Raw genomic sequence first — 16,307 nt, 5'->3', positions numbered from 1 at the left:
ATTTCAAATTCTCTCTCAGAAAAATTCTCTTTGGAGGAGTTAAAACAGAGAACTCCCTCATGGGAAAGGGGACAGGGCTCCATTTCAAAGTTTTGTGGCTTGGAGAGAGCTCTGGCAACTTGGGGAGTGCAGGGAGTAAATGGTGGAGCCTTGCAGAATTCCAGGATGGTTTGTGTTGGGAGGGACATTAAAGCTCGTTCCAATCCTTGGGCAGGGGCATCTTCCACTGTCCCAGGTTGTTCCAAAGTCCATCCAACCTGGCCTGGAACACCTCCAGGATGGGGCATCCAGTATAAACTCGGTGCAGGGGGAAGCACTGCCTGGGATAGGCTGGAGACATGAAAATCCCACATTTCTCCTCCAATTTTTGCTTTTTTTTTTCTGAGAGAGAGTTTGAAATCTGCTCCCTGTTTTACCTGGAAGCTGAAGGCTCTACACAAACCACTCTACAAGTGCTCCCTGCAGCTGTTTTAGGGAAATTGATATTCCAAACCAAAAATGAACAGTGGGAAACCCTTCTGGAGCATGGAGGCCAGCTCTGAAAAGCTGCTCCTCCTGGGATTTATTTTAAATCCCAAGTGCCTGCCTGTGCCCCGGTGCTGTGAGGTCAGCAGGGACACTCCCACTGTGTGGTTTTTTTTTTTGTTTGGCAGCGAGGAAAAGCAGAGCTTAATCCTTAATCTCTGGAGCAGTGCTAGGGAAATTCCATTGATAAATGGAATTTATCAGTGCCTTGTGGGCAGTGTCACACCCTCAATCCTCTCTCACAGTCCTTCGACGAGAGCGGGAGACGCACGACCACCCCCTCGGCCATGCCCAGCACCATCGGCTTCTCCCTCTTCTCCAGCCTGGATGATGGCATGGGTTATGGCTGTGTGGAGGGGGTCCTGGACTGCTGGCACCAGGAGGGCATAGAGAACAGCCAGGAGATCCTGAAGGTAACCCCCAGCTGCATTTCACCCTTGGTTATGTGTATTTTTTTTTTCTCCCTGTGTTGGATGCTGAGTTGTGGTTTTTTCCTTTCCAAAGTCCCTGGTTTTTTCCCCTTTTAAAATTTCCCATGGAGAGGCTGTGGCTGCTCCATCCCTGGAAGTGTTCAAGGCCAGGTTGGATGAGGCTTGGAGCAACCTGGACTAGTGGAAGGTGTCCCTGCCCATGGCAGGGGGATGGAACTGGATGATCATCAAGATCTGTTCCAACCCAAACCATTCTATAACCCTATAAAAATTCCCAGTGCTTGTGACAAGAGTTCTGGGAAATTTCCAATCATTTCCTTTATGGTGCATTGCAGAGAACAAGAAGCAAATGATAAAAATACACTCTGATTTCCAGCAGGGCTTGAAGAGGTCACCTACATTTGTTAGAAAGCAATTTAATTCCTTTCCCTCCCTGAATAGCTGCACCTGCAAACCTCTCAGCACTGGGGTGACCTGAATTATTGCTGGTGCTGAGGTGGAGGACAGCACTTGAAACCCTGCCCAGTCCTCAGTGTTCCATCAGAGTAAAAGGGTGATGGGGATGAAATCAGATACCTGAATAAATCCATCCCTGTCCATCTCATTAGCAGCTGTGGATGGGAGAAGATTATTTCAGGTGACCATCACTGGGTTCCCAGTAGTGATGACTGTGATTCTCCTGGCTCTTAAATATCCATTTGGACAGAGAACAGCCAGGCTGGAATAACCTCTGCCATTGCTCAGGATTTAAAACCCACTGTTTGAGAAGGTGGGACCACCTTCACCAGATTTGTGTCCCCACTTCACTTGGTTGCTTTCCACTGGTAAATTGCTTTGTACTGGTGTCACTGGTGTGGTTTCTCCAGTGTTTCAGCCCCACCAGGAGTGCTTTGCTTTGTACTCCTGCAGGGTTGGGTCGAATCATTTAAAAGTTGGAAAAGTCCAGCTTGTTCACCACTAAACCACATCCCATATGTTTTGAACACTTCTAGAGAAAGAAAAGGCCTTTCTTCAAGGCTTGGAGCAGCCTGGGATAGTGGAAGGTGTCGGGGTGGGACTGGAATGACCTTTAATGTCCCTTCCAACCCAAACCATTCTGGGATTTTACAAAATCCCAAACAGCTGCTGATGATAACTTGCTTTCTGAGAGGTGGAATCCTCACCATCAAATCCTTCCTGTGGGGCTGCTGCTTTGTTGCCTCTGTAGCAAGAGCTGCTTTTGTTTAAGACGAGCATCCCCAGCCACCTCCTTGCAGCAGCTGATCCGTGCAAAGTCCGGTCTCGTTAGATCCTGCAGGGAATTAGTGCATTCCATCAGGCCTGGCCTTCATTTCCTCCTGGTCTTTGCAGCACAACCAGGACAATTCCCATCTCCACAGCTGGCAGCAGCTCTGCCTTGTAGGGAGGTGGCAGAGACGTCTGGTTTATTGCCCTGGGGGTGTTTGTGACAGATTAATTAGCGAGCCAAGATCTCTTCCGAGCCCTGCTCGTTTCATCCTGTCAATCCTTGCACAAATGTCCCCAGGCTGCTGCAGGAAGCTCGTTCAGCTCAAAGGACTCGTTGTTTCTGCAGGCTCTGGACTTCAGCTTGGATGGGAAGGTGAACCTGACAGAGCTGACGCTGGCGCTGGAGAACGAGCTGCTGATCACCAAGAATGGAGTGCACCAGGCAGCCCTGGCCAGCTTCAAAACTGAGATCAGGCACTTGATGTGAGTCACTGGCTGTGCTCTGCTTGGCCCAGCAGGAGCTGAGGGAGCAGCTGATGGGTGGTGGTGCTCCCAAGGGCACTGGGGTGGCACTGGAAGGCTCAGTTCTCTGGTGGAGTGCTCAAACTTCCAGCTGTCTTGTTTTGTCTGGGAAAAAACAGTGAAACCTCCAAGGGCTGCAGGAAAATATGGTTGAAAAATTAAAAAATGGAAGAATGGCTGTTCCCAGTCTGGGAGTGGTCACTGCTGTCCACAGTGATCATTGATGGCCAAGGAATGCACAGCTCAGGGCAGAGGCTGGTGGAGTTTATCAGTACCTTTAATCCAAACTGATTTGGGACAGTGCAGAGGTTCTGCCATGTGGTAGATGGGGAGGTGAGGTACAAACCCATTGTAAATCCCAACATTTCTCCTTTGAAAGTCAACACAGTTTGACTTTGTGCTGGACTCTCCATGCAGGTTTCTCTGTTGAAAAAGAAAGCTCCAGGGAGAGCTCAGAGACCCTTCTGGGGTCTAAAAGGGCTCCAGGAGAGTTGGAGAGGGACTGGGGACAAGAGCCTGGAGTGACAGGACACAGGGAATGGCTTCCCACTGCCAGAGGGCAGGGATGGATGGGAGATTGGGAAGGAATTCCTGGCTGGGAGGGTGGGGAGGCCCTGGCACAGGGTGCCCAGAGAAGGTGTGGCTGCCCCTGGATCGCTGGAAGTGTCCAAGGCCAGGTTGGACAAGGCTTGGAGCAGTGAAAGGTGTCCCTGCCCATGACAGAGGCTGAAATAAGATGATCTTGAAGGTCCCTTCCACCCCAAACCATTTCAGGATTTGAACGGGGGGGCTGGACCACAGCTGAAGGTCTCAAGTGTTGAGGTCTCAGGATCTGTGGGGACACCAAGACACATCCAGAACTATTTGGGTACAGGTTCAAATCCAGTGACTAAATGCAGTTGATGAGACCCTTGGAGATCTTCCCAAGCTTCTGTTTCAAATCCCCTTTTTGGGGAGGGGGTAGCAGTGAAGGCTGACCTAATCCAGGCTGGCTCTGCTCTGCCCAGGGAGAGGTTTGACCAAGTGGCCAGGGAGAAGGAGAAGCTGCGCTCGGACCTGGAGAAGGCAGAGAAGCTGAAATCCCTGATGGCCTCGGAGGTGGACGATCACCACGCCGCCATCGAGCGCCGCAATGAGTACAACCTCAGGTGGGGCATCATCCCTCCTCCCTCCCCCCTCCTCCTCCTCCTCCTCCTCCTCCTGGGCAGCCCTACCTTATCTTTGCAGGGGCTTGGTGACCCTCCCAGCAGTGTTTGTCACCTAACGAGCCCCTGTTCCCTCGGCAGGAAGCTGGATGAGGAGTACAAGGAGCGGATCGCGGCGCTGAAGAACGAGCTCCGCAGGGAGCGGGAGCAGATCCTGCAGCAGGCAAATAAACAGAGGATGGAGCTGGAGCAGGAGATTGAGAAGCTGAAAACGGATGAAAACTACATCAGGGACCGCCTGGCCCTGTCCCTGAAGGTAACAGAGATGGAACATAGCCAGGATTTCCCCCAAAAGGCAGGGATGCCCTGGGAGGGACTGTTGCAGTGTGGTCTGTGTTGAAAGGATGAATTTTGATATTAGAACCCAGTGGATGAAAATTTTAGGCTTTCTGTGCTCACAGGCACTGACTCTCAAGTACTACATTTGACTTGAAGCCGTGGAAAAGGCTTTCAAAATTGAGTGACAGCACTGGGATTATGGGTGTGGAGTTTGAATGCAGGTGTGTGATATCACAGGGTGCAAAACTTAGGATTTAAGGTTTTAGTGTATGGTGATATATATGGAGCAGGATGGAGGATTTTGGGTGTTGGCTAAGTTCTTCTTTCACCTTCTTCTTGGGTTTGGGTGGTTTCTTGTAATTGGGTGAAAATAATTGGGTATTTAGTTATTGGGTTAAAAGTAAAAATAGTTTAGGTGTCATCTTGTTATTGGACAAATTATGCTTAAAAAACCTTGGAAAGAGTTAGAGACAGAGCCATTTTCTACCTTGTTAGCCAGAACTCACAACTTGTGAGGCTGTGCTGTAGATAAGAATTAATAAACATCTGAGTCCAGACACGAAAACTGCATCTCCCATGCATTAATCCCAGCTCTAACAGGGAGAAAAGAGAAAAACATCACATTTTGGGTTTTGTTTAGCTGGCCAAAAGTCATTTAAGCAGCAAGATAGAGGCTTGTCCATGAGAATTGGTGTTTGGGGCACCTCAGTGGGTTCTTCCATGGATTCCTTATCTCCAGTTCAAATCTCTGCTGCCATCAAGTGCAGAGTGTGTGTGTGTGCACAGCTCTCAGATGAGCTGTCAGGATATCATGATCACGATAAAACATCTTGATCAAGTTTAAAAATACTCTTTTAAAAGCAAACAAACCATCCAAAGCAAACTTGCTGTTAAGCCTTTTGGTGATTTATCAGAAGTCCAAAGTTCACACTTGCTGTGGCAGGAGTGGGTTGTGTGTGGATGGGTTCATAATTCCTGCCATCACCTGAAGCTTGGAATATCATCATGCTCTGGCTTGATTGGGAGTTACTCTTATTTTGAGGAGTTTAACACATCCTGATTTTTTCCTCCTGCAAGTGCTGAGGCTGTTGTGGTTTTTTTTTTTTTGTTTGGCCCAGGAAAACAACCGCCTGGAGAACGAGCTCTTGGAAACAGGAGAGAAACTGGCTGAGTGTGAAAGTCTGGCAAACAAACTGCAGAGGAACTTGGAAAACGTCCTGGCTGAGAAGGTAAATCCTCCTTTTCCCAGTGGGGTTTCAGAATTGAATCACTTTTAAGTTGCTACATTTGAGCTGCCAGTTTAGTGATATTCAGAAGCTTTTGGGGTCCCTGTCCAGATTATCCAGGCATGGGCTGCCTTCCAGCTGAGGAAAATACAGATATTCTACCTTAGCTGTAATTTTATTCCAATTAAAGCAGGGAGTCTTAGAGTGAAGCAATCATCCTGCAGATCTGCAGGGATATTTTTTTTCCTCCAGCAAAGAGTCCAACTTGCATTTCCTTTCTAGGGAAGACGGTGCAGGAGGAGTGAGGTTTTACAAGGCATCACTGCTGGAATTAGGTGAAAATCGAGGTGAACAGCTGGTCATGGCTGTGCTACATTAAACTTTTCAGAATATCAGCTTCTCCAAAGATGTTTAAGTTTGTGCAGCCATAGCCTAAGGTCCATATATTGGGATTTGCAGCCTTCTTTAAAATAAAAATCCAGAGTGGAGAGGCTGCAGAACTGCTTGGAATGGCATCCATGCTGTCCTGAGCAGGGCTGCTGGGTGGGTGGATGGATAACTGGATATTTCATTCCTTTCCCCCAGTTTGGTGACCTGGACCCCACCAGTGCTGAGTTTTTCCTGCAGGAGGAGAGGCTGGCCCAGATGAGGAGCGAGTACGAGCAGCAGTGCAGGGTAAGTGGAGCTGAGACCTGGCTCCTGTGTCCACCAGGAGCATCACAGAACCATTTAGGTTGGAAAAATCCCTCTCAGATGGAGTCCAGCCATTCCCCCAGCACTAACCATGTCCCCAAGTGCCACATCCTCACTGCAAACAGCAGCACAAGGAAGGCTGGAAACCTTCCCACAAAAGTGGCTGAGCTTAGAGGGTGAGCTGGCCTCAGGGTGGGCTGGAAGAGGGTCCCTGGAGCCCTGTGAATTCAGAGTTGCAGGAATTTAGAGGAGAAATAAGATATGTCCACATTTTGCTGGTTTTCAGACCAGAAATATTTTTTTAATATAAACCTGAGAATAGAAAGTTTGCTCTCTCCTCCATCTTGTATACTTTAAAGACTTAAAGGTGAGTCTGCAGGTTTTCTGTTTACACATCCACTCTCTGATATCTGCAGAGGTTCCAGAGCAGCTGTGGCTGTCCCTGGATCCCTGGAAGTGTCCAAGGCCAGCTTGGACAGGGCTTGGAGCCACCTGGGATAGTGGGAGGTGTCCTTGCCCATGGCAGGTTTGGAACAGGGATGGGCTTTAAGGTCACTTCCAACCCAAACCATTTTGTGATTCTGTGATCTGTTCTGCAGGATCTTTTCCATTCAATAAAGGGCTGCTGGGTTGGAAACAGCATGGCAGCTTTCTGGGAAGCTCCAATTTAAAAGCAAAATTTGTCTAGAAATAGGAGTTGAATGGAGACTTCTCAATATGCAGCTGATTTTTCTATTTTTGAGGGTGGCAGATATAAATCAGTACTCAAAGGTTCACTTCCTGGGCCTTTCAGGCCTGCAGGATTCTGTGTTTGCACATTCAGGGAGTTGTTTTCCTCAATAACTGCTGTTCCTGGAGTGGAGTGCACAGCTCTTGGCACAAACCCTTGGGATGTTCCACTGTCAGGCAGGAGGAGGGACCAGATGGTGAATGCAGTAATGAGGGGATCTCTCTCCTAATTTGATCTTTTGCTTCTGATCTGATTTTTCAAGTAGACGGTGTTTGAGGAGGCATTTCCCAACTGTTTGAAAATGTTCCTAAAGCTGCTTTTTAATAAAAGGTTACAAGAAGAAGGAATAAAGAATAAGGAGAAAGCTTATGGAGTGTTACACCTTCACCTTTGAGAGTTTGGTATTGTAGAATCATCAGAGAATCCCAGAATGGTTTGGATTGAAAGGGACTTTAAAAAACATCTTGTTCCAACTCTTGCCATGGGCAGGGACACCTTCCACTATCCCAGGTTGCTCCAAGCCCCAGTGTCCAACCTTGGACACTTGTCCCAGGGATCCAGGGACAGCCACAGCTTCTCTGGGCACCCTGTGCCTGGGCCTCCCCACCCTCCCAGCCAGGAATTCCTTCCCCATCTCCCATCTATCCCTTCACTCTGGCAGTGTGAGACCATTCCCCTTGTTTGGCTGATAGGAGGATGACTGAGGCACTGTGACAAGTCTTTCTCTGATGTAATTCCCACCTTAGTGTCCTGTGCTGGGACTGGGTCAAGGCTCGGCAGCCTTGGTTCCTTTTCACTCAGCTTTTTTTTTTTTTTGTTTATTTTTCCCCTCCCTCTCAGGAGCTGCAGGACCAGATTGATGAGCTGCACTCAGAGCTGCAGGAGTACCGTGCCCAGGGCAAAGTGCTCAGGCCTTCCCTGAGAAATTCCTTGTCAGAGGAGTTTGACATGGATGTGAAGAGTCACGGCAATGGTGGGATTGAGCCTGACCAAGGTAAAAACATCCCTCCTGCAGGACTGAGATCTGGGCTGCAGGTGTTTAGAACATCCTAGAGGCCATTCCATGGAGACTTTCCCACTGAGACTTGGTCACCACCTCTAATTTGGCGTTTAATGTTAATTTGGGCTATGACTGCTGAAGCAAATTTAAAGCTGAAGTTCATGTTTGCAGTTACTTGGCTGTGTTTGTGAGGGGAGCTTGAGAGCTGCTAAACAAATTTAAATTGATTAAATAATAATGTGGAGAATTATATATATTTATGCATTGTATAATTTGTGTTTTTATAGTCATATAAATTGTTACTTGATTCCTATTTCTAAAGGACTTGGTTCAGAAGACTGCAACCCATTAAATATGAGCATAGAGGCAGAAATGGCCATTGAGCAGATGAAGGAGCAACACCACAGGGATCTGCATCACCTCAAACAGGAGCTTGAAGACACAGTAAGTGTTGGAATGAGATGGTCTTCAAGGTCCCTTCCCACCCAAACCAGTCTGGGATTCCATGATCCCAGTAAGAAATAAAACCGAGCCCTTATGTATTCTTTCCAGGGAAATTAATATGAGATGCTGAAGTGTAAATTAAAATATTCAGTGGAATGAATATATAAAACTGATGGAAATATTGAGGAAAGCATTCTGTGGAAAATGAATGAATCCATCCTGTTTTCCCTCTTGTAGGTGAGCCACTATGAAAAGCAGCTGGATGAGACAAAAGCCTGCTGGGAAAAGGAGCAAGAGGAGCTGAGGCAGAAGTATGCTGAGGAGATGAATGTCATGGAAAAGCAAATCAGTGGCCTTAAAAACCAAATAGCAGAGCTGCAGGGAGAGGCAGCAGCGCTCAGAGAGCAGCAGGAAAAGCTCGACTGTAAATACAACGAGGAGAAAAACAAATTGCAGATGCATTTTGATGAGGAAAAAGCCAATCTGCAGGAACTGCTGAGGCAGGAGCATGAAGATGATGTCAGGGCCAGACTGGAGCAGGTGAATGAGAAGTTCAGGCAGGAACGGGAGGAGCTGATCCAGAGCAGTGCCTGGGTGGAAGAAAAGATGAGAGTTCTGGTGCAGACACTGCAGGAGGAGAAGGGGGAGCTGGAACGGGATTTCCACGAGCAGGTGAAGAGGCTGGCAGAGGTGCACGCCCTGGAGAAGGAGGAGCTCCAGGAGGAGCTGCTGAGGAAGCACCAGCAGGAGCTGGAGGAGGAAAGGTGAGTGTCACCTCTGGTGGGGACAGTGCTGAGTGGTGACCAGGGTGAGCCTAGTGCAGAAACACTTCCCTGATGGGGAGTTCCAAGTGTCCTGTGCTGTTCCTGCTCTGTCCCACAGCACTGGGCTGCTCTCCAGGTTTTTTTCTCTTTCTCTTCGGACCTTTCTCAAGCAGATGTTCAGATTCATTTTTAGCTCACCCAGAGGCAACAATAGTGTTAAAGCATAACCAGGTGTGATTAACTCGAGCTCTGTTCGGGATCCCTGTGCTCCACAAATCCCTGCTTGGTCCTTTGAAAACTCCTGGGTTTTCAGAGTTCTTTGCTGAAGAAGGAAAGGGGTGGCTGGGAAATTTTTTTAGCCAATGCTTTTTGGAGTGTCAAAAGAAACTGAAGCCACCCTGGGGTGTGATGGGGGTGAGAGCATCTTCCCTCTGCCCCCCAAAATCTGAGCACAGGGTCTGGAGGGCACATCTTGCACATGAAACCTTTTTTGAGGACATTTCATGAGTTGTTGCACTTTGCCATGATAGTTTTTCTTTTAGAAGTTTCACCAAATTGCCTCAAATTTAACTTACAGCTCCCAGAAACACCCATCCAATAGTCAGTGGAAAAAAAAAAAGTAAATTTCCGTCTTGTTTTATTCAGCCTAAAAAGCCACTTTAATCTCTTGAGGCAGTTTAGTAACATCTTATGTTAAACCATGTCTAGGAAAAAAATGGCAAGTGACTATAACAGAAGAGCATCTCATGCACAGAGTCAGTTTTCTGTGGACACACAAACACTTGTGAATAAATATGAAGAAACCCTGCAGAGCCTGGAGGGACATTACCAGCGAGAGCTGCAGGAACTCGCTGAGCAGCAGAGAGAGGAGAAATCCCAGTGGGAGTTTGAAAGGGAAGAAATTGCTCAGGAGGTCGCTGAAGCCCAGGAGCAGCTGAAGGAAAGCTTGGCAAGTGAGAAGGCTGTTTCTTCTGCCCTGACCCAGGAGAAGGATCTCCTGGAGAAGAATTTCAAGGAGGAACTGAACAAGCTGGTGTGTGAGAGGGAGCAGCTGGAGAAGGAGCTGCGAGAGCTGAGGCAGGTTGCCCAGGAGCAAGAGGAAAAGATGAGTGAGAAAATAAGCCAACTGCGAAATGACCATGAAAAAGAGCTAAAGGAGAAAGATGAGCATATATCCACAGTGGAGCAAAATGGGGAACTGGTTAGGGAAAAGCTGGAGAGACTGGAGAGTGAGTTTAAGCGAGAGAAAGAAGAGCTCAATTCCAAACTTCTCGCTTTGGAGAGTTTAAACAGAGACATTTGTGAAAGAGCAGAGACAGAAAAGGCTGAGATGGGTTTGGAAATCTCAGACCTCCGAGGGAAAATACAGAAATTGCAGTGGGAAACACGGAGCTTTTCTGCCCTGCAGAGCCATTACAGGGCCCTGGAGAGTGAGTATGCAAAAGCCAAGAGCCAGATCGCTGCTTTTCCTGGTGCAGCTCCTCTGGGAGATGATGGGGATGTTCTCCAAAACCTGCAGAAGGTACACGAGCAGGCAGTGAAGGAGAATGTCAGGATGGCTGCCCAGATCCTGAGGCTGCAGCACCGGCTGGAAGCAGCAGAGCAGCAGCTTCTGCAACCTCCCAGTGCCAGCTGCTCCCACTCTGGCTCAGAGCCAGAGGAAATGGATCCCAGGTTTGAAGGGTTGCCCAGTGATTGTCAAGATGTAGCCATGGAGGCAGATTTCAGTGTCCTTCCACCTCTGGAGGCTGATGCTACAGATCTGGAAGAAATGTCAGAGATGGATTGGGATTTGGAGGAGGGATGTGTGAAAGGCAGAGCTGGCAGCCACCCTGAGGCACAGGGGTGTTGGATCCAGGGAAGTGAAGCAGCCCTGGATGCTGATGGCAACCAGGATTGTGACAAGAACCTTCCTTGGGCGCCTCTGCTGTCAAAAAAGAAAGATGTGGAGAAAATTCCCAGGGCAAAAACGCTACACAACGATGTCAAACAGCAGAAGGTTCATCTGCTAAATCACAGAATAGCTCCCAAAAATAAAGGGTTTGTTTCTGATGCTTTGAAGATGCAGGTGGAGCTGGAGAGGGCTGAAGAACTGAGTGAAGCCTCTCTCCTGCTGGATCACACTCCTGGGGCAGCAAACGGTGACCTGAAGAGCGTAATAGCTCAACTTTGGAAAAAGATGGAAGAGTTGGAAGACAGATCCATGGCACAGGCTGAACTTCTGTCGCTACAAGAGGAGATTCAGGTAGAAAATGAGGATCTGAAAGCTGAAGTGCTGCAGTTAATTGAGAAGAATGAAATGCTGGAAGACAACCTGCGCAGGCTGAGGCGGCTTCATCGTGAACGAGAAGAAAGTGAGGTGGAAAGTGTAAAGTTTGAAGAGGAAAACACCAAACTGCTTGTGGAAGTTAAAGAATTGGAAGATATTAAAGAATTGGAAGATGTCCAAGAAGAACAAGGAAACACAGAAGTGCCCAGTGAATTGAGAGGTGGGAAGCTGGAAGAACATCCCACTGCATTTACGGGCCAGCAGGATGAGAACTCCCAAAGTGACAGCGCCGTGACAGAAATGGGAAAAGCAGGAATGAAGGAGCCTGACCTCCAGGCGAAGCAGAAATCCCTGGGTCACCCAGAGGCAGAGCAGAGGAAGGCAGTGACCCAGGGCTTGCAGAGCACCTGCACTGAGCTGCAGCAGAAGGTTGACCTGCTGAGGTAACGTAACACAGCCTTAGCCACTAACCCAGCGCTGCCTTGGCTGCTCCTTTAACCACCGTAGTTTAACTCTGAGTAGCAAACAGTGCCCTGGACTCCTAACTCCTCTAATTATGGATAAAGACCCACTGGAATACATAAATAAATAACTGTGTGTGACTTACTCCTCCTCCCTGTGCCTGCCACCTAAGCAGGAGCAGCTGCCAGCTTGTCCTGTGTGTGGATGTCACCGTCACCGTGTGTAGCTCGTCCTGCAGCTCAGCCCTGTCGTATTTCCATTGTCCAAAACCCATGGTAACACTTCCAGAGTGCTTTGTAGCTTTTTTTTACTAATATTCACTTCACTCAGTTTGTTCCCTTCTAGAGCTGAATGTTGCTCACAAGGCTAAAATTGCTCCTGTTTTTCCCCTCGGTGTTTCAGTGAATGCTGCAGAATTATGGCAATTTGCAATGCTGAAAGTGCTTCTGTTTTTCTCAATATTTAAGTTAATGCTAGAGAATTATAGGGAATTTTTTTTCCCCCAGTTAGGAACCCCTCAGGAGTGTTATGGTAAATACAGTTATAAAACATATATTCATTACATTATATTCATCATAGGCTTTACCTACTTGTTTTTAACTGCTGTGTTCCAGCAAGGATTTCTCTTTTTTGTGGATAAAGTGGCTACAAGTGGTTTAATTATTCAGCACCAGCTTCCTGCAGGAAATTGTTCTTTCAGGTGACCCACCATGGCTAAGCTATTTCTGTGCAGTCTCCTGAGGACAGAAAAGACATTTTCCAACTGTGCTGTTCCCAGAATTCTGAATTCCATTTGGGGAAACAGCTCACTCTCCTGGCCATCTGCATATTGTGGTGTTCAGTTGTTATTTGTAGCTTAAGGACTGAAAGATATGTAGAATACTAGTGTGAAACTTTAGATTTTTAACTTACTTGAGCTGCTCAAAACATGCCCCAAAAGCTCAAGTTTTTTTAAAAAGTTTGTTGTAAAAATTTGGGGTTTTTTGAACAAACCAGAGATCGCTCCTGCTGAATTCCTGTAAAATATAAATACACCATTTATACATAAAACAAGGCAATTGTAGCTTTGTTTTTGAGACATTTCAGGTAGCTCTGGCTTGTGGGACTTTTTTCCCCTCTCCAGGTGTCCTGCAGGATCTGTTCTCACTTGTCTCCTGTCTCTGCCACAGGTGTGAGGCCGAGAAGCTCCGCGAGGAAAACGCCGTCCTGAAAAACGAAGTGACTTTATTGAACGAGGAGGGCAGTGCTTCCAGCCTGAAACTGAGGGAGCTGAATGGATCCAGGGAAGAAATGAGGTGAGAATTCCACGAGGAATGTACCCTGTGATGCCTTCAGGCTGTTGCTGTGGCTCGGCCACAATGAGCTCATCCCTTCTCTCCAAGCTCCTTCATGTGTTTGGTGCTGTACAAATCCAGAATGGGGTTATTTCATGGTGCTGTTGGAAATCCAGCAGGTTGACAGGTTATTCCTCATCCTTTTCTCTTCCCCAGCTTGTCCTGCCCAGCCCCAGAGCCAGGCAGGGGTTTAGCTGTAGGCATTGAGGTGACCCAGTAACACACAGGAGAACAGGACCTACTTAGCTGACCTGATGCAATTATTTGTGCTTCAGCAAAGGCAGGGAGAGGCTCATCTGGCAGATTATTCCAGTGCTTGGGTCTTTGGCAAGTGCAGAACCATCCATGATCCTGGGATTATTCTTCACCTCTAGGAAAGACCCACTTGGGGCACCTTGAGAGGATGAGCACTTGCCAAGTTGATGGAGAGCAGGGATGCTGAGCAATAAATTAATAAATATCCATAATTACCATTTCTGGTGGTGTTTAAAAAAAAACAAAACAGCTCAGTTTTGGAATCATTAAGGTTGGAAAAGATCTCCAAGATCATCAAGTCCAGCCATTCCCCCAGCACTGCCAAGGCCACCACTGAGCCATGTCCCCAAGTGCCACATCCACATGGATTTTAAATCCCACCAAGGATGGGGACTCCACCACTGCCCTGAGCAGTGAAGAAATCGTTCCTGATATCCAGTCTAAACCTCTCCTGGCACAACTTGAGGTGATGTCCTCCTGTGCAATCTCGCAGTTGTGTGTATTGATAATTGATTTTAGTGTTAATGAGCTTTCATTTTTTCCCTAGGCAGAAGATAGAGGCTGTGAGGAAGGAGAAAGTGGCTGTGCAGAAGATGGTTGACAACCTGAAAAAGCAGGTGTGTGGCCTGAGCCAATAACCTTCTCTCTAGAAATCACCACTGCATCAAAGCTCTTCCTTGGATAGTCACAAAGGCAGCAGAAAATGAGCATTTTATAAATTTAAACGTTTTGATAACTCTTTTATTGCCTCTTTGGGATTGATTTGAGGCTTGCTTGACCTGCTCATAAGACAAAATCTGTAATTACCCACCTTAAAAACTTCAGAGGACACTTTCCACAGTCAACTTGGAAAGTTTATTTTGTAGAAATCCAAAGTTTAAATCTTCTCTTTTGTAGTTTTTTTTTGTGATTCTCTGCAGAAGCCAATGGGAAATAGTGATTGTAATTCCACCTCTACTCATTTCCCAGCTGGCCTGGTCTAGGAATGCTGCCAGTTGTATCCATGTGGCTGCTACTTGTATTTTAGGGGTGTCTCGTTATAATAGAAGGGTGAAATAAAAGGATTAATTACCTTTTACATCCATGTTATCTTGGTATTGCTTAGGAAAATACTTGCCCAGAATAATCTTTTAGGATAACCCTCAAAATCCACATCAGCATGGTAAAGTGTGCTGTGTTGGGTGACTGATACTGGTCTAATTAAGGCCAATTATGACAAATTATTTGTTTGGAGTCACTGTCAGAGTGAGACTTGCCAGGTCTTTAATCCTCTTAATAGGAAGGAAATATCCAAAATCTCATTCCTGGTTTAAAATCACTGCTGTCCCTGCTCAGGTGGCAGATCTGAAGACCAGGAACCAACAACTGGACTCTGAAAATACAGAACTCAGCCAGAGGAACTCCAAAAACCAAGCAGATGTGCAGGATCTCAATCAACAGCTGGCCAGGGTGCTCAAGCAGAAGGAGAGGGAAGAGGGGAAGTGTACCCTGGAAGAATGGGAGAAGGAGAGGCTGCTGCTGAAAGAGGAGCTGGAAAACTCCAAAATAGAGGTACAGGATTTGGTTGGACAGTTGGACTTTGGGGGGTTTGGGATTGGCATCCCTGTACTGGGATGTGCATGGGATTTCAAAGCTGAGCTTTGCTGAGTGCTGGATTAAACAAAGCAACAGATAAAAGACAGGAGGGAAAAACGTGCAGGTTTGTCTTGAAAACGCAGCTTAGTGGTGCCAAATATTTCCCTGCACTTTCCATCATGGCTGTTGTTCATCCAGTGCCATTTCAGCTCTATCCTCTGCTTAAACTTAGGTGCTCTCTGAGTCTCCTAAATTGAAATCTGAGCCTTTTATTTTTTTGCAGTCATCAAATATGGTGTCGTCTTTGGAGATGGAGGTGTCAAAAATGAAGGTTCAAGCTCATCTGCTGGAGCAGGAGAACCACATCCTCAAGCAGGAGCTGGAGAAGACAAAACAGGTATGGCATTTTATTGCCCAGAGAAGCTGTGGCTGTCCCTGGATCCCTGGAAGTGTCCAAGGTCAGGTTGGACAGGGCTTGGAGCAACCTGGGATAGGGGGAGGTGTCCCTGCTTATTCCAGAGAGATTGGAACTTGATGACCTTTAAAGGTTCCTCCCAGCCTAAACCCTTCTGGGATTTTATTTAATCAAATTTATTTTCACCATCTCTTAATGGATGAAAATTAAGAGGTGGAAATAGTTCATTTCTTTAAAGAAAGGTCATAAAAGTAAGGGAATGTAACTCCTCTTGAAACAGTTTCCAGGTGCAACCCACAATTCTTCAAATAAGGTTGGGTTCACTTAGACTTTGCCAGAAGATTTTTGGGAGTGGATCTACGAAGAGAAGCTTTGGTCAAGATAAAGATTTAAAGTTCTAATTAAGGAATAGACAGGGCAAATGGGCTCCACAGGGAACATTTCCCTATGTGGATGGAGATAACCCATTTTAGCTCCATTTAAAGGAGTGAGCTCTTCCAGCATGTCCTGTCAGGGGGAATTCCTGTTGCTAAACCCATCTGGAGATATCAGAGTCTCACAACATCTGAGAATAATTTCCTGGAGAGCTCAGTTATCTCCTGTACAAGCACAGTTCAAATTGGCTGTAAATGTATGCTAATAAACACAGATAATGAAGGCTTCAAATGAGTCAGTTCCCTGATTAGGGCTCCACAAAGTCATTTTCTGCACGGTGTAAAACACTCAGTTGAGGCACCCAGTGCTCAGGGTAGATAATGGTCTTAAAAAGCAGAAGCAGCTGAGGCTTATTCAGAAAAGGAGTGGATTGTGGCTGGAGTGTAATTACAGGCAGGAGATGGAATGAGGAGAGGCTGTGATGAAGCATTGGGTCAATTGGGAAAAGGATTGGAAATCAGCAGTGCAGTGGTTTTCCCTCTGTGGGTTTTAACATGGGATTTTATGGGGGAAAAT

At 46.9% G+C, this 16,307-nt stretch overlaps 1 protein-coding gene across 6 annotated transcripts in view; it reads left to right on the top strand.

Moving 5' to 3' along the window:
• The window catches only part of NIN (ninein), a 58,972-nt gene that overhangs the window by 27,706 nt on the left and 14,959 nt on the right, over nt 1–16,307 (top strand). For 5 of the 6 annotated variants that reach the window (XM_083864254.1, XM_083864255.1, XM_083864257.1 and 2 more), the window contains 14 exons: nt 771–938; nt 2,530–2,666; nt 3,713–3,853; nt 3,992–4,166; nt 5,308–5,418; nt 6,001–6,090; nt 7,679–7,832; nt 8,161–8,282; nt 8,520–9,046; nt 9,755–11,758; nt 12,947–13,072; nt 13,914–13,983; nt 14,702–14,917; nt 15,225–15,338. In XM_083864254.1, coding sequence (XP_083720380.1) covers nt 771–938; nt 2,530–2,666; nt 3,713–3,853; nt 3,992–4,166; nt 5,308–5,418; nt 6,001–6,090; nt 7,679–7,832; nt 8,161–8,282; nt 8,520–9,046; nt 9,755–11,758; nt 12,947–13,072; nt 13,914–13,983; nt 14,702–14,917; nt 15,225–15,338 — 4,155 coding nt within the window. The remainder of the gene's footprint in view (nt 1–770; nt 939–2,529; nt 2,667–3,712; nt 3,854–3,991; nt 4,167–5,307; nt 5,419–6,000; nt 6,091–7,678; nt 7,833–8,160; nt 8,283–8,519; nt 9,047–9,754; nt 11,759–12,946; nt 13,073–13,913; nt 13,984–14,701; nt 14,918–15,224; nt 15,339–16,307) is intronic. The other variant, XM_083864259.1, reaches the window with a different exon arrangement.

The sequence above is a fragment of the Zosterops lateralis genome, assembly GCF_965231275.1.
Source record: "Zosterops lateralis genome assembly, chromosome: 6".
Taxonomy (NCBI): domain Eukaryota; kingdom Metazoa; phylum Chordata; class Aves; order Passeriformes; family Zosteropidae; genus Zosterops; species Zosterops lateralis.
Note: the sequence above shows the minus strand (reverse complement) of the source record. Positions and strands in the feature narration are given on the sequence as shown.